The following is a 17,905-nucleotide window of genomic DNA, read 5'->3' as shown; positions in this document are numbered from 1 at the left end:
AGGCGGAGCAGCTAGTGCAAAGTACATTTCTGAGAGTTGTGCCATTGCCATGGCTGTATACGCTGGTCACCAAAAGAAAGTGATTGTCTACAGTAGCTCAGAAGAGACAGACATCTCCATTCCACTTAACGACACCACTGATGAGAGTTCAGATGGCCAGAAAGATGATGATGGTGACTTTGTCAGTGTGAGCTTAGCAGGTAAAACCACCTACATCTGCTAGGCCTTGTTTAAGAAAATTGACCTTCAATCTCTGTAAAATATTTACTTTAAATAAACCTTAAATAAGTGATTGTCTAATGGATTTGTCTTGCATTACAGTTTATGAGATATATATCAATGGCACAATTTACCCCATGGTATTCTCTCTTGTGGCACAACTTACACCACACACAGTTGTGCCACAAGACAACTTTTTTTCCGAAAGCTATATTTCTTCAACAGTTTATTCCAGATCCAAAGTTTTTATTGCCAGGGATGCACAACACCCCGAAATATATGTACATATTTGAGTTGGAGACTTTACTGTCAAGGCCTCACTTTAAAGTTACTTTGAGTAAAAAGTTGCACAACTTAGGCCACTCTCCCCTATCAATTATCAACAATACATTCCAAATAATTTTTCATCAGTCCAATTAAAATCAATGTATTTTAATGTTAAATCAAAAACAACAACCAGCAGCAATCTTTGGTGGCGATTGTGGTGGTTAAACAGTGTGTTAGCACATTCCTGTGAGGTGCATATTCATGTGTCCATGTCTGTCAGAGAGGATGCTTCATCTGGCTGGCAGTGTGCATTGTCAGCTCTATACCATCCCGTCTCTCTGCCCCCTCAGGGACTTCATTAGGCCAGGATCAGTCCAGCTGAGACCCACTCAGCCCTCCTAGATTACTTCCTCCTTCATCCATCCACCCATGCCCTTCACTTTCTGTCCTCTCCATCTGTGTTCAGTCCTTGTGATTCCTCTAGTTGTTTTCCTTATATTTGGCCCTCTAACACGCATGCACACCTTACTGCACCCACATGTCATACACAAGTGCACTGGTTATGTTAAAGGGAAAAGGCAAGGAGGCTGAAACAAAGCATGGAATGCCTTTTAATCCGAGCACCGAAGTTTTGTGTGTTTGCTTCTGTTTGCAAGTGTGCATGCATCCACACACAGTAAAAAAAATGCAGTATCTACACTGTGTGTACGTTATCACACAAAAGAGCAAGTGGCAATGCAGTGGCACGGCATGACCTCACCACATGTTAGGTCCTCGCAGTGGAGAGGCAGAGTGGGCTGAAGCGTAACCATAAAGACACTCTGTTCTCTACCAAACATTGACTTGTTGTGTTGTTACGTGGGCGCCGACATCATTTGTAAACAATACCAGCTTTGATCCAGGGGACTGCTTGCTGCACTTTTTTTTCTTCTTCTGCAGAGCTCCCAGCCTCTGCCGTCTCATTATTTTCCTCTGTTGTCTCTCTAAGCAACCTTGTAGCTCCAGGGCCATGGTATGAACCAGATCACCGGCCTCTTATCATGCACAGCTTGCTCGTATCATGTCCTTGCCCTGTGATCACAAAGCAAACTCATGAAGTATGATTGTTCTTCTGTCTGTGTACAAATGCTTGTTACAAGACATAAACAAGCACAAGTGTGACAAAATGGCATTTCAGAAACCAGTGGTGTAGCAGGATTTTGTGGGCATTTCTCTTGCTCTCTCTTGCCACTGCTTTTCAAGAAGCTTTTCCATTGTGGGTGGTATTGCTAATTGCAATGAAGTGTTCTTGGCTAAATATTTAGTGACAGTTTGGAAAGGTTGAAAGACGTCAACAAAGGAGGGAAATTAGAAGAAGAGTCTCCCCCTTTTTTGTTTTGTTTTACCTCATGTCTCGTGAGTGCATAATGGAAGTATCCAGGCTTATTTCACTCAGCTGTTTAACTACTGACCCCCTTTCCACTGCCAATACTCTCCCCAACGCTCCCCTCCCCCAACCAGCCGCCACACAACCGTACAGTGCTTTTCCAGAGAGTGAGAATATCCTCCGTCGGGATAGGAATAGAGCATGATATAAATAAAGCCAGAGGGAGGCAATAGATAGAAGAGGAGAGACCCAGCCAAGGCAGTGTTGTGGTGGGAGGGACCGAGCATGAGGGGTGAGGAAGGAAGGGTGGTGGGGAGGGAGGGAGGGAGGTTGTCTCATGCCGCGCAAGAGCTGTGCAACTTCTTGGCACAATTTCAGAAACGAGCTTCAGTAGCTTGGCGAGCCGCGCAGACATATTGAAACAAGGATGGTGGCTGCGACACACACAACCTAGCTCTTTGCAGGATGGTTGGGAGGCATCTCTCCACAGGTATTTCACTACTATGTTTCACACGTCCCCTGCTTTCTATTTTCAGTCACCCTTTTCTTCCCTCTCTTCCCTGCTTCTTCTGTGTTGTTGTTTTGATGGTGTGTGTGTTTGCACGGTGCGGAGGAGCACTTTTCTAGACATTAAAGCTGCAGCGACAGTGGACTCTGGGCATGCAGTGTTGAGTTCTAATGGTTTGTGTTTGTTATTGTGAGTGAGACATGCATGCTATTAAAGCAGCAACGGTGGAGAGATACAGACGGAGTCTTTTTGGCTGTGGTTCAGGACTGAGAAAATGGCGGTCCTGCACTTCTCAGCACAGTGACGCTACAGAAGGACAGCGCTGTGTGTGTGTGTGTGTGTGTGTGTGTGTCAGAAACACACTGCCCTGTCTCCCCCCTACTCGTTCACTGCCTCCTCTCTCTCCTGTACTTTCAAGCATTGAAGTAAGCTTGCAAACAGGGGGTAGTGCACACACGCAGTCATTTCCCTCCTGTAGTTGTTACACTGTCAGTCTAGGCCTATGTGAAGGCACATTAAACAACAAGCTGATGCAGAACGAGGGACAGCAGAAATGAGGCGATGAGGTGGCAGCGGATTGATTATTGCAGCAATCATGATCTGCAACTGGGAACAGTTCAAACTAACACGACCCCTATGCACACTGGAACTCCATGGAGATCGCGTCACTCACTCCATTGGGATCTAAGAGAAAATAAACCAAAGCAGAATACTTTGTCAGTGCAGTTGTACATACAAACAGAGGCTGACGTGTTGGTCAAGATATAGGCTGCCGAGGGCCAGTGCTGAGTATTTATGTTTGGTGTCAAACAGAGGTCATAAACTGCAGTGGTTAGGAGGTCAGTAGTTAAGGGTGACTCCGCTGCATGGCCCCTGCAACTGTTTGTGTCAGCCATTGTGGTTTGATGACGTAGTTGCATGTTGTAATTTCCAATTTGTTATTTTCTGACCCTATTTAGCTTATTGCCCACAATAAAGTGTTTTTTTGCAACTGTCAATAGTATCAGTGGTGTTGCCTGCAACTGCAGTGAAGTCTAAAGGTTATATTTACATTTTTGGTTTGAAAACATTTCACGAGATTAAATATTTTTGTAAAACCTGAGCAGGAGGTTGACTACACGCAAGGCCCTTCAGACTATGAATAATATGTACTTTGAAGACTCTTGAATAGCTTCATTCATGTCTAAGTTCCCACTACATTGATAAATAAAATATATATATATATATTTTTTTAAACAATAACTAGTTTTCAGATACAGCAATATACTCTTTAAGCTTACATCATGGAGGGCATTGGTCCGTATCTGAGTCAAGGTCTATTTGGAAGCGTGTAAAAAAAAATGTGAGTGACTATACATTTGAATTGTTCAAATGGAGTTGTAAAAGTTGCATTTATTTCCGCATTTAAAGCTTCCTAGGCATAAATCATAAAAGTAGTATCCACTCAGTGTTTGCATATAATGTGTGGGTGGTATTTATTTTTTATATTAATAAAGCATTCCTTTCGCACAAGTAGACATGTATGTTACCATGGTATTTCAACCTTCCTATGTGGGTGTGATGACGTAAATAACTTGTGCCTCTATTCATCCAATTGATCATGCTTATGTCCTTTTGTGTTTTTCCCTCACATACAGAACTGCCCACACAGAGTGGCCAGGGAGCCCAGTATGAGAATCCCCTCTGGGGACACCTGCCAGCCAACAGGAGTACCACAAGTGCTGTATCTTCTACCAGTCTCAGTGGCTGGGATCAACTGATAATTGACCAGAAGGATTCAGAGGCTTGGCCTTCTATCACACTCAGCCAGAGCCAGGCCCCTCCAGAAGGATGCCCTTTGGACACTGACCCTGGTCGCCTGACCAGCAGCAGCAGTAGTACTAGTAGTAGTAGTTGTTGTAGTACTTTGAGTATGGCCACGGGGGCTAATAGCCAGACAGGCCACTTCCCTGCCAACCACCTTAGCAACAAGGCCAACAGTGGGCCCAGCCCTGCCAATCATACTGGAACCAGCATGCTTTCTAGCCAGGTTGCAGCTAATCGCAGCTGGGGCTCTGGGCCTGGACCCTCCCATCCCCCCCCTCAGTCCTCAGTGGGGATTGAAGGGAAGAGTGACAGCCCAGTGGGGGCAGGAGGCAGCAGGGGGTGGGGCTCTTCATCATCCTCCACCACCAACTTTAACTTGAACCTAAACCCTAATGCCAACCCTTCTGCCTGGCCTGCACTGGGGCATGAAGCAGGTGGCACAGGGGGAGGCAGCTCAGGGGGAGCCAACACCATTTCACCTCCTCAACCCACACCAAACCTCTGTAATCCACCTGGCCCCCCACCAGCGCAGACCAGCACCTGTACCGGAGCCAACACTAACAGCAACTCATCGGGGATTGGCAGCAACTGGGGTAGCATGATGGCATCTGATACGTCAGAGCCACACTCCTCCCCGTCCACGAATGTGTCTTTCAGTTCAGAACCTCAGAACCTTAAAACTGATGGACCAAATCACACTAACAAGCAGGAACCCCCCAGCCCCATCCGCAGTTTGCCTGGCTGGGGTACTGCACCTGTAGGCTTGGGTTCCATGGGCCCACCCCCACCAGGGGGCCCACAGGTCAACGGAGAAGATGGTAGCCCAGTTTGGGGTAACAGTGTTGACTCAAAGGCACCTTCATCTAAGGATGCCCCTGGCTGGGACTCTGGCTGGGGCCACGGAGGAGGTGGAGCAGATAAATCTAGTGGATGGGGGGACCAGTCTGGTGGAGGCTGGGGGAAGCAGCACACTGAAGAGGCACAGGGAGGCTGGAATGCTCCTAGCTCTCCTCCCCAGGATCAACAGGCTAGTCCTTGGAACAGAGCTGTGAACACAGCTGGTGCCAGTGAAGGGAGCAGTGACAGCATGGAAGGACATCCCCAGCAAAGAGACAGCTCATCAAGAGATAATCAGGCTCCTCCTCCTCTGCCTGCACAGGATCTGGACCCCAGGGTGTTGTGTAACACTGGCTGGGGACAGACCCCTGTTCGCCAGCACACCTCCTGGGACATGGAGAAGAGTAAACGCAAGAATGCTGTTAGCACTGAATCATGGGGCTCCGGCCCAAGCACTCCCAGCGATGCGCAGGGGCCCTCCAACACTAACATGGGCCCCTCTCAGAGGACTGACCCTGGGAGAAAAAATGATGTGCCTGGTTCTCAGGGAGCTTCAGGTTGGGGTGGAAGCATAGCTGCCACCAACCAGCCTAGCTCTGGTTGGGTTGAGCAACCAAACAACATTAAGCCTCCAGCTGGCCCTAGTGGCTGGGGCAACCCTCCAACAGGAGGCCCTACCACCACTTTACCCAAGAATGGGGGTCAGTCCTGGGGAGAAGAGAAGTCAACTGGGTGGGATGATTCTCACACCAAAACAACATCCCAGGGCTGGGGAGAGCAACCCAAAGCATCCCAGAACTGGGGCAATAGTGGAGGGAGCAATAATGCAGGGGACTGGAGAGAACCAGAAGAGAGCAAAAAGAGTCCTGCCACCTCTGGATGGGAGGGAGAAGGAGGAGGTTGGAAGGAAAACCCTCGAGGCTGGTCTTCTTCAGGACCTGAAAAACCTAGACCTGGAGGAAATGGAGGCTGGGGAGAGCAAGTTTGCCAGCGTCCCAGTGGCCCTCCACAAGGGTGGGGGGGCAAACCTCAAGATGGGCCCAGTAGTAGTGGTGGTAGTGGAGGAGGGAACATTGGCTCTTGGAGTGGCTCAGCCCCAGTAAAGCAGCCTGGAGGCTGGAGTGGCAGTAAGCAGGAGTCCACAGCTGAGCCTACAGGCTGGGAAGAGCCTTCCCCACCTTCAATCCGACGTAAAATGGAGATAGATGATGGGACCTCAGCTTGGGGTGATCCCGGTACCTACAGCAAGCAAGTCAACCTGTGGGACAAGAACAATCCAGGAACATCCCAGGGTAAAGTCCCACCTGGAGGCAATAATCCCCCAGGCCCTAACAACAACCACCCTCCCTCTCACAATCACCCCTATCATGGGCCGCCTGCACCTTTACAGAACCACACCCAGAACTCTCAAAACCCAGGGCCCCCCAGTGGGCCCATGGATCCTGTTGTCCAACACCACCAGTCTGGACAATCTCACAACAGGGGACCCCTGATAGCTAAAGGTAAGAAAAGATAATGATTTGAATAGTGTGTAATAGTGCCACATAGCCCAAAACAGTCCTGTTTAAGCAATTATCAATCATTGGGTTACAGTATATAACGATAAACTACACTGCCATGCCAAAAAAAAGTCACCACCTGGTTTTAATGGTTAAATTGTAAAAATAACAACAGTAGAACACACGGCTATGTTTATTAGTGAATGTACGGGCATTTCCTCACTCGCAATGCAAAGAGAACTCAAGGGATTGGGACTAAACATCCGTGTAGACTTAAGAAGACCACTTACCAGTAAGGTGAATCACAAAAGAAGACTTCAATTAGCTAGGGAGCATAAAGGTTGGACTCTGGAACAATGGAAAAGGGTTGTGTGGTCTGATGAGCTCAGATTGACCGTGTTCTAGAGTGATGGGTACATCAGTGTAAGAAGAGAGGCAAATTAAGTGACGCTCCCATTATACCTAGTGCCTACTGTACAAGCCTGTGTGGCAGTGTACAGTATGACCAAGGGTTGCTTCAGTTGGCCAGGTCTAGGTTCAGTCACCTTATGTGCCAAATAAAGCTTAACAAAAAGATGCCACGGCGAATCTGTGCCATAGTCAAAGCTAAAGGTGTTTGAAATTAAATATTTGAGTGTGACTTTTTCTGGGGCCGGGCAGTATATGTTGTCATAGTCCAATTTAGATTTTAATGGAATTTGATTGCAGACATTCAAACTGCAGCTCAAGGTAAATGCTATTTTATCTTCGTGTTTAAATGTCATATTGTGATTTTCTTTTTAACCATTCAAAGTAGAGGTGTCATACATGAAAGCTGGCTTGGTGGTTAGCACTGTGCACTGGTAAGCTCCAATCTGTTGATCCACTTAAAGGTAAAATCTTGACCTAGTTTAGCCCCTCTCTGGATTTACATCTAATCGACTATCCAATTGAGTTGTGCAGTGGCAGTCCCGCTCCTCACATTTCACAACACCGGACACGTCTGTGTGGGTAACCCTGGCAACCTCTCATGGGTACCCAAAGGAAGCACAAGAATGCTGTTTACAAAGTGCCTTGTGCAAATAGCGTTTCACCACAAACTGTTTGAGACGGATCGGAAGTGTGTGATTATATGGGAGCCGCCATCTGTCAGTAGTTGAATGGAGTAGCTGGAGCAAGTCCCGAGGAGCTGGGCAGATGCCCCCTGCTGTCACTCACTTGACTTTGCATGCTGCTGACTCCACGTTGGATTAATTTGCTTCCTCGTAACACCTGATAGTGGCCCCTTTTGCTGGTATGATGGCCTGTTGACCTTTTTTAGAGGGTTTAAACAAAGAGGTACAACACCTAACTACTAGTTATACATGAGGGCAGAAAGTAAGGGAAAGATGAGTACAATTGGTTGTCCCAGTATGCCATATATAGATCAGTGTAGCGCCTTAGCCAGTCATACCTGAAGGTTAAATGTTAACTGTAATTCTGGAGCAGCCTCTAGGACTTGACCTTTCCCTGTGGAAAGAGCTAAGCTGATCCTGGCACTGCCACAGGCCCAGAGACAGGACTGTCTCTCTCATGCCAAGACAGACAGCTTCGTGCCAAGTATTAAATGGGCATCTTCTCCCTCTGTCTCCCCAACCTGCTAAACCATGCTCAGTTATCTGCCTACCTCCAAGAGTGTCACTTCACACTCCAAAACAGAAGGATGAACACAGGGATCGTTTTAACCAAATGCTTAGTTGGGCTTGAGGCAAAAAAAAAAAAAGGAAAACGCAAGTGGTATGTTTTTGTAGGTCTATTTGTTATATGCGCAATGCAATTAAAGCTGTACAATTATTAAAGTAATTCAATGTTCATAAATAAAAAAAACAGTAACCATAAGTAAATATACCATCGGGTTGGACTGTAAAATAGCATGTGAAAATGCAGCTAATTTCAAACAGCTCTATTTGTCAGTGCCTCTGATATTTCTAGAAAAGAAATACCTAATTTGGAAAGGAGTACTTTAATAATAATCAATCGTCCATCGAATGAGAACCCCCATCCCCAAAAACAATGTAGGTACATGAGACAAGAGGCTGCAGGTATTATTGACTTATTTGAGATGATAGTATTTTTGCAGTGCACTTTTATTGACATGTCCTTTTTTCTTTTTGTTTGTCCTACAGGATGGGGGGGAGAGATACCTAGCTCCCACACTAAACCCGATAACTCTTGGGGGGAACCGGCACCTCCTCCGGTCAGCCTGGACAATGGGACGTCTGCCTGGGGCAAACATACCGGGAACAGTGGGGGCTGGGGAGACAACAACCCGGACGGCTACGGAAGGGGCAACCCCGCCATGACATCTGCATCTTGCAAACCTGGTAATCTAGCTTGGTCCTCCACGATTTTACCCAGGAATCCACACTGACCCCTAGTGGCAGTTTAATGCAGTGTTTTCAGATTACTTTTATGTAACGTGTAACATGTCACGTATTCTTGCTTGACAATGACATCATCTCCTTTTGGTGTGTTTTGCAGCCCCCAAGCCTATGCAAGAAGGATGGGGAGGTGGAGGTGAAGAGATGAACATGTCAGGGGGTCAGTGGGACGCTGAGGAGGGAGACATGTGGAACAACACTGCCTCCCAGGAGAGCAACTCCTCCTGTAACTCCTGGGGCAATGCATCTAAAAAGGGCCCGCAGAAGGTGTGAAGCAGACATACATACAGATTAGTCCCTTCATTAATATTTTACTATGAAAATATATTTTTAAAAGTTAGTATGGTAATAGTAACCACTCTCTGTCTCCATCTCTTCCAGATAAAGGTCCCGGTGAAGCAAGAGGACGCCTGGATTATGAATCGTCTCATCAAACAGCTGACGGACATGGGCTTCCCTGTGAGTTGAAGTGAAACTGCGCTCACATTGCCGGCAGTCAATTCTAGGAAATAACATTGTGACATGTCAGAAAATAACTTTGACAGACAGCAAATGCACGCCTGTATCTTTAATACTCACGAAAAAAATTATTAATGTTTTTCCAAAGATTATTCTTAATGGTTGCCTTTGTCCACTGTATTCATTTGGACCGCCGTTAAAAAAAAAAAGAGCTACATTTAGCTGATTCATATATTAGTCATGTCCAGAAAATGAATCTGCAAATGTTTTGATCATCTCGGATGGGAATATTTTCTGGTTTCCTTTTCTAATTGGTCTTTTAATTGCAATATGTACGAGACCAGTAACCTTACAATGAACTATATTATTTGTATTGGTTACAATAGGGAGGTTTTTTTTTAGCAATGCATTGTTCATACCATGCATTTTTGGGATTGCTTTTTTTTCCCGTGCAATGCTAATGTTTTTCTGTGTTGTCCTCCAGAGGGATCCAGCAGAGGAGGCTCTAAAGAGCAGCAACATGAACCTGGACCAGGCCATGAGCGCCCTGCTGGAGAAGAAGACGGAGCTGGACAAGCGGGGGATGGGGATGGGGATGGGGATGAGCGGCCACGACTACAACAACGGGCTCATCAACAAGCCCATGAGCTGCCCCCGGCCTCCGCTGCTCTCCAAAGACCCCTCCGCAGACCCCCGCTTGCCCTACATGGATAAAGTAAGGCATTTCATTCACATAAACTATCTAGTGTTCATTAAGAAGTTTTGGATTGTAATGCTGGTTAGCCCCCATGCACGGTGTAGGCAATATCTAAAATGGTTTGTTTGAATGGTATTCCTGGGGAAATTCTTGGATCAAACGGTAAGTCTGTAAATTGTAAGACTAGTTGAGAGACCCTATCCAGGGCAAGCTGCTCTTAAGTTTCTGTAAAACTAAAATCAACCCTTCATCAAAAATGTTTACATTGGTGTTCAACAAAGAATAGCATCCTATCCTCAAACAAACAACACATCTTAAATTTGCCCTATGTATTCAAATGGAATCTAAACCTTTATTTAAAGCTGCAGTATAAAATAACTAGCCATCCAGCTCTCAGTAACTGCAGTGGTCTGAGAGTAAATCCTCATCACTGTGTTCTCCCCTGCCTCTGTATGCTGCAGTGTGAAATTTCCATCGCTCGCATTCTCTTTGACCAATCACAGCCTCGCTCTGGCTCTCCGCACTGATTGGTTGAGGGGCCGTCCCTTACATCTTGGCACTGTTGTTGTTCTTGCGTCAGTTACGTGAGGGTTCAAAATCTCTCTTAAAAAATCTCTCTCTCTCTCTTGCCATTTTCTCCAAAGTTACCAACTGCAGCTTTAACCTCCCCCTCCTCTACACGTTGGATATCACATATTTTCTTCAACTGCAAGACATGATACGCTGCCATTTTGTGATACCCCATCATCTGAATTTGTCTGGTGCAACTTAAGATCAAATAATCAAGACATTTAAAAGCCACGATTGATTGATTTCAAGGCTTCTTCAGGCTCTGCTGGCACCTTTCTGAAGATCACTATGGTGGAATAGATGCGAGGCAAATTAACATGAAAATGGATCATTCAATAAACTGTTGTGGATCAAGCCTGTGTGTTTTGGCTGAAGTAGAGGTTGACTGACTATCCCTTCCTTTGACCATTGCCATGTCCAGCAGATGCAGAGTGGAATGTTTGGTGGTGTTGGAGCAGCACAAGCCCGGGCCATGCAGCAGCAGCAGCAGCAGCAGCAGCAGCAGCAGCCGCCGCCTCCTCAGCCGCCAGTGCCGCCTCCCAGCTCCTCTCAGCCTAGTCTACGTGCGCAAGTGCCTCCGTTTCTCTCCCCTCAGGTACACACACACACACACACACACACACACACACACACACACACACACACACACACACAAGCACAAGCAGAGACACAGCTTCGTCCCTCACTTACTGCACAAACACATTAGTAGGCAAAGTGTTTTAATGTATGCAATTATAAATATTTTACCTCCATATTACAGTCTTTAAAAACATCACCCTCTATGGGGTTCTCATTAATTATGAATCACTTTAGACCTCCTTGAACTGAGATATTCCAGTAAATAGGGCAGATTAGTGCTCTGCGACTTCTTGTTCACATAGGGAATGCATAAACCAAACACATTCTCTCTTCTTTTTTTTTTTTTTACATTTCAATTGGGTTTTTAATGTGTTGATACTTTGCCCCATAGGTTCAAGCACAGCTCTTACAGTTTGCAGCAAAAAACATTGGTCTGAATCCTGCACTTTTAACCTCACCAATAAACCCTCAACATATGACCCTTCTGAACCAACTTTACCAGCTGCAACTGGTGAGTCTCCTTTTGCCTTCTCTCCTTTCAGTTTTGGTAAAACTTGTCGGATAGAATTGCCTGTATTGGACCGCAGACAGCCAATATCTGTGACACCAAACCTACAGTACAAAGACCAAATGCATTGGGAGCATTTTTTTGATTGGGCTGTACATGTAGTGTGTTTAGTATGTACAGATTAAGACACTTTATTGCATGCCATTTGTATTACATTTGAGAATTTCTAAGTTGTTATTACTGGATACAGCAACATCTTGTGACATTGAAAGCATGCTTATACCTGATACACAGGCATACCAGCGTTTACAAATTCAGCAGCAGATGTTGCAGGCGCAACGCAACGTTTCTGGCCCCATTCGACAACAAGAGCAGCAAGTAAGTTTGAACCTTAACCTTGAGATTGTGTTCCTGATACAGTATGTATCTATCACTGGGGAAATCCAAACTTTACTGACCTATAATTATATTTCCTAAAATTAAGCCAATTGAAGAAAAAACTATTGTAAAAGCAGTCAAAAACCTATGTTCATTTCAGTGTTCTATGCATGCCACCTGTATAGATCCTAAGCATGTCTCCATTGTGATGTCCTCCCAGGTTGCACGTACAATCAATAACATGCAGCAGCAGATCCAACAACACCAGCGTCAGCTGGCCCAGGCCCTGCTGATGAAGCAGCAGCAGCAGCCGCCTCCCTCCCACTCCGGCCTGCACCCTGGGGCCAAATCCAGCCTGGACTCTTACCCAGGTCACCCCCAGGCTCCAGGCCTCCCTGACCTGCAGACCAAAGAGCCGCAGTCATCTCTCAACGCCTACAGCCCCTACTCTCTCTGTGAGTGGCCTTAACCTTCTGTCTTTCAATGGTTAATACATAAGGCTGTGTAGTGACATGACTCTCTCTCCTCAGCTGGACTGAATCCAAACATGAATGTAAACTGCATGGAGGTGGGAGGGCTGTCCATGAAGGAACCCCCCCAGCCTCAATCGCGCCTGTCGCAGTGGACGCATCCAAACTCCATGGAAAGCCTCTCTGGAAACTCCTCTCCTCTAGAGCCACACCTGGGCAAGCATGGTAAGAAGATAGGGGCTCATTTAAATGAAGTCCCCACTAGGGAACACTTTGTAATGCCAATTTTGTGTTTGTGATGACTGGTCATTTTCTGTAATAGACGACAACAAAAAGGTACTCCTTTTCTAAATGAAATCTCATTTACTGTTTCCCCTCAAGCCCCTTTTACACACTAGGACATTTGTTCAGCTTGTAGGGTGCAGATTTTAAGATTTGGGTCCGGCAGGAAGTTTCTACTGAATAAGTGGGTGACACCATGATATATGCAAGAAAGATGCTAAGTTATTTAAAATGTAATTATGATTTAAATATCATTAGACTACTAAGCACTAAGGTAATATGAACAATTATTGATTTTATCCTGATGGGGAGAAATCCTCAACAGTTCTTCATTTCACTTATATCAACAATTACACTTTGATCAATGTTTTTTATTTTCATTCCAGGTGTCAACCTGGGCCCCCATGGTAAGCCCCATCAGATGGAGGACTCATACAGCCCGTACAACCTGATGTCCAGCTCCGAGTCTCCTACCAGCCCCCTGGTCCAACAAGACAACTGGGGCCAGGGCAAGAGCAGCAATGACAAGATGGCCAATGGGACCAATATCAACTGGCCACCAGGTTAGGAACACATGAAGTGTTTGGAAACACATTTTCGATTTGGAAAATGAATGCTCTAAATCATGATCATGGCAGAAACAAATAAACATTTGCAAACATTTCATTTTCAGAGTTCTGCCCCGGTGTGCCGTGGAAGGGCCTCCAGAATATTGACCCAGAGAACGACCCCAACATGACCCCCGGCAGTGTCCCCAGCGGGCCCACCATCAACACCAACATCCAGGATGTCAACCGCTACCTGCTGAGGGACAGGAGTGGAGGTGAGAGCACAGGCAAAGGGTTTTAGAGAAAGGCCTGAAAATGGGTCTTGGTAAGACGTGTCTGTGTGGGTCGAAGCTTGGCGAAACACAGTGAATCCAAGAATATATTTTGGACATATTTTTCCCCCACAATTTGAGAAATACAGTGAATTAGCTGAGGCCCAATAAATTTGAAGTCCACTTAAATAGTCTCACAGTATCATGCTGCTGCCTCCTCCAGATAACATGCTTCTTATTCTTTTCTGTTTTTCATCTTCCTACTTTTAACTGCTTCTGTTATCATTGTCATTTACCAGTTAATACTCTTCTCTTCTTGATGAGCTTACTTTCATCATCATGTAGTGCATATTTCCTTTACTCCATTTTCTCTCTGCAATTTTTTCCTTATTTGTTTGTGTTTGTCTATTTGTTTGTGTTGATGGGCTGTGCTTAGGCTCCTCTCCTACTTCATCTCAGAGCGAGGCTCCGCCTCCCTCCTCTGATTGGCCAGTCAGTGCCTACACTAGCTCGTTCAGTCTCTCGTCTCCGGAGACAGACGATGCAGGTACATGGTTTATCCACACCGTTCTCCCCTCAGTGTCTGAATCACTGCAAATTAACCTGATCCTGTCCCTCCTAAACCACTCACTGGAGAACCACATCTCTCCTGCCCATTCAAGCCACTGCTCCTGATTAAACATGACCCTCATTTGAGCTCTCTCCCCGTCAACCTTGCCTCTCATGCAGCCCATATTTCCTCTGTGGTGTTAGTGTAACTAGTCTATGTCCCTCCTCCTTGTGTGTGGCATTGGAAGTTTGGGCAAATCTGAAACAACCCTTGAGTGGGATCATTTAGCTCTGCAGGACTCCCCTTGTGTGGTAGCAGCTGTCTGTCTGTCCTGTTGTTCATTGCTAACGTTTCCCTGGCTCTTCTTCCATGCAGGTAAACTGTCAGAGATGAAATCTACTTGGTCTCCGGGCCCCATCTCTCACAACCAGGCCTCTCTGTCCCACGAGCTGTGGAAGGTTCCCCAGGGCCCGCGGAGCAGCAGCGTGGCCCCTTCACGCCCCCCGCCCGGCCTCACCAGCAGCAAGCCTTCCTCCACATGGGGAGGCAACTCCCTGGGGCTGGCTCAAGGCTGGAGCAGCAATTACACCTCAGGTCAGTCTGAAAGTCAACTGTTCAGGGAGCCGGGCATTACAGTTACTCTATGCTCCACTGTTTAATGGCTTCCGTATGCAAAAGTGAAAGGACTGATCTTACAATGAAAACGGGCATATTTTACTGTTATCTCTCGTTATCACAATAAATAGCTTTAAACCCCTAGGTAAACATAAAATCTCATGCAAAGAAATAATTTCAATGAAAAGCATGTCTTCTTAACTGAGTGTATTACTACTTACAATACTGTAATATTACTTATTTACAAAATATAATGTAACGGGTTTATTAGTTTCTGTTATCAGTGAGTAATAGATTTAAATGTATCGCCATTTTTGTAGACCATTTGGCAGCACAGACATGTAATAATGATGTCAAAATATTTGACATAAGAATGAAAATGAAGAAATGAGTGGAGACAAACTGAAGAGTTCCGACACAGACCTCAACATATCTCGTATGCTGTTGTGTCATTTGAGTTGTATAAAGTTCAGGGTGTGGAACCATAGTGTGTTAGCACGTGAAGTATGGTTGTGAAGTTAACACTATGAGCACACGCGCTTTGATGTGGCATAAAACCACGGGCCGATTTTGAAGGTACAGCATCGACAACATTGACACCAACGTAAGAAGATGTTGTGGTTGAAGAAGTGTCAACTGACAATGGGGTGGTGCATCCTTTATCACTGTAGCATCGACAACACCCATTCAGTTTTGGTATCTGATTTGGTTTCAGGCTAGCTTGGTAAGCATACACTTAAAGGCTAACAAATCTCCACCATTCCATTTAAATATTTGTGTCTTTCCCCCGATACAGCCGGTACCACATGGAGCACTGACAGCTCCACCAGGACCAGTAGCTGGCTGGTTCTGAGGAACCTCACTCCACAGGTAACTTATGTCCAATCAACATCATTTCTATCAGCTTGTAAGCCCTTAAAGCCCTTAAAGCCCCACAGAGAAGTGAATTGACCTGCAAACCTAATGGCTTTACTCTTTTCTGCTTTGTGTGCCAGATTGACGGTTCCACTCTGCGTACACTGTGTATGCAGCACGGCCCCCTCATCACATTCCACCTCAACCTGACACAAGGCAACGCTGTGGTGCGCTACAGCTCCAAGGACGAAGCTGCCAAGGCTCAGAAGTCCCTGCACATGTACGTGTCTTAATAAACGGCCTCAAAGTGTTGATTTTTAAAAATATATATATTTCAACCTTTTATTGACAGTTTGAAGTAGGTAGTGACAGAGTGGAAATGGGGGGAGAGAGAGAGGGGGAGGACATGCAGTAAAGTTCCACGGGTCGGATTTGAACCCGCGACCAGGACTGAGCCAATATGGTGCGCGTTCTACCCACTATGCCACGCAACGCTCCAAAAGTGTTGATTTTTAGGACATTTAAATATAAGCACTGCCCAGTCCGTTGACAATTTTAAATTGTTGCTAAAAACCCGACTCTTTGCACTGGCTTTTATAACAAGTTGAGCTTGACATTTCAACACTTTTGTTTAAAGCTTGTACAGCACTTTGGTCAAATGAGGTTGTTTTAAATGTGCTGTATTGACTTTGACTTTGTTTCAACCAATTCTCATCAATATGTATTTTCTCTCATCTACATCCAGGTGCGTGCTGGGAAACACCACCATCCTGGCGGAGTTTGCCGGGGAAGAGGAAGTGACCCGCTTCTTTGCACAGGGCCAGTTGCTCGGGGGAACGACCAGCTGGCAGGCCTCACCGGGCGGAGGCGCTAATCAGACCAGGATGGGTGGCTCCGGGTCTGGAGGCTCCCACCATCATCCCATCGGCCACTCACCGCACTGGAACAACAACAACAATGGCGGCGGCGGCAATAGCAGCAGTGCAAAGGACCGTGGGGAGATGCTGTGGGGCGGTGTGCAGCAGTATTCCAGCCTATGGGGGCCCCCCAGTGGTGAGGAAGGCCGCGTCATGGGGAGCCCCACACCAATCAATACGCTACTGCCTGGTGACTTGCTGAGTGGGGAGTCCATGTAAGAAAACAAAGAGCCCAGGCTTAACAAACACACCAACAGGAGCAAAAAAAAAACCTTGCAAATCATTGTGGAGATAATCAAGTGTGGACGTAGCGGTAGAAAACAAAGGAGAGAACGAGAGGAGGGCGGGGACACATCCTCGCTGCTCACCCCCCGCCAACCTCCTCGACTCCTTTTTTTTTTTTTTTTTACATTTCATTTGCAGTTGTTGTGAGAATCTCCAGTGAGAGATTGTTGTGGTCACACTGTTTCAGTTCTTTACGTTTTGGAGACACAGGAAAGAAGTCTTTCGTTGGACAAAGGAAGATCACTTTTTACAGAACTAAACTTTTGAGAGAAAGTGGCCGCCGCGTGAAACATGTACCTTTTTAGTCAAACTGACACAATGACGAGCTGCCATCTTTGAACTTGCGTAAAAAATCCCTCTCTGCCTTTTTGGAGGCAATCATACTGCACCTCAGAGATCCATTAAAAAAAAAAAAAAAAAAAAAAAGGCATCATTCCCAAAGTAAAAAAAACCCTTCAATCAGAGTGGTTGTTGAACTTTTCAGCTGGTCTAGACTCTCTCAGCAGCACTAATATTCTAGCCTTAACCCCCTCTCTCTCTCTCTCTCTCTGTCTGTCTGTCTCTCGCTCTCTCTCTCTCTCTATCTCTCTCTCCTGCCACTGCTATCCTCACTCACTCTGTACTACGGTGAAGAAGCATACGGACACTTGCACACCCTTATTTCTGAGCCAGTGAAACCTGAGTGGAGAATTCATGATGATGATGATGATGCTGCTGCTGCGGCTTCACATTAAGCAAAAAAAAAAAAAACACAGCTCACGATTTCAGTGCATTTTCCCCACACACACACACACAACGCTCAAAGGGAATGATGCAACTCTGTTCGACCGTGTTCAAGCCATTTCTTTTAATAGTTTTTTTTCCTTCCTAAAAGCATTGCAAACAAATGCTAAGAACTGATATTATTCAAATATGTGTTTGTCAATCTTTCTTGGAGGAAGAGGGGGGGGGGGGGGAGTTTTGGGGCGGGGGGGGGGGGGTCGTTATATGTACAGTTGAAGACGTGATGGATGACTAAA

The 17,905-nt window shown here is 46.0% G+C and overlaps 1 protein-coding gene across 2 annotated transcripts in view; it reads left to right on the top strand.

Moving 5' to 3' along the window:
- tnrc6c1 (trinucleotide repeat containing adaptor 6C1) overlaps window positions 1-17,653 on the top strand; it is a 44,095-nt gene extending 26,442 nt beyond the window's left edge. The window contains exons 5-20 of one of the 2 annotated variants that reach the window (XM_080043277.1): window positions 3,998-6,505; window positions 8,647-8,844; window positions 9,002-9,168; window positions 9,283-9,360; window positions 9,845-10,075; window positions 11,052-11,222; window positions 11,598-11,717; window positions 12,009-12,092; window positions 12,313-12,547; window positions 12,623-12,787; window positions 13,231-13,407; window positions 13,518-13,667; window positions 14,590-14,808; window positions 15,626-15,699; window positions 15,825-15,964; window positions 16,430-17,653. In XM_080043277.1, the coding sequence (XP_079899403.1) occupies window positions 3,998-6,505; window positions 8,647-8,844; window positions 9,002-9,168; window positions 9,283-9,360; window positions 9,845-10,075; window positions 11,052-11,222; window positions 11,598-11,717; window positions 12,009-12,092; window positions 12,313-12,547; window positions 12,623-12,787; window positions 13,231-13,407; window positions 13,518-13,667; window positions 14,590-14,808; window positions 15,626-15,699; window positions 15,825-15,964; window positions 16,430-16,820 (5,108 nt within the window). In that variant the 3' untranslated portion in view covers window positions 16,821-17,653. Of the gene's footprint in view, window positions 1-3,997; window positions 6,506-8,646; window positions 8,845-9,001; window positions 9,169-9,282; window positions 9,361-9,844; window positions 10,076-11,048; window positions 11,223-11,597; window positions 11,718-12,008; window positions 12,093-12,312; window positions 12,548-12,622; window positions 12,788-13,230; window positions 13,408-13,517; window positions 13,668-14,589; window positions 14,809-15,625; window positions 15,700-15,824; window positions 15,965-16,429 lie in introns of both variants that reach the window. The other variant, XM_080043276.1, reaches the window with a different exon arrangement.
- Window positions 17,654-17,905: the final 252 nt, after the last annotated feature.

Source organism: Ammodytes marinus (genome assembly GCF_949987685.1).
Source record: "Ammodytes marinus genome assembly, chromosome: 16".
In the NCBI taxonomy this organism is placed as follows: Eukaryota; Metazoa; Chordata; class Actinopteri; order Uranoscopiformes; family Ammodytidae; genus Ammodytes; species Ammodytes marinus.
The sequence above is the reverse complement of the archived record's forward strand: the minus strand, read 5'-3'. Positions and strand labels throughout refer to the sequence as shown.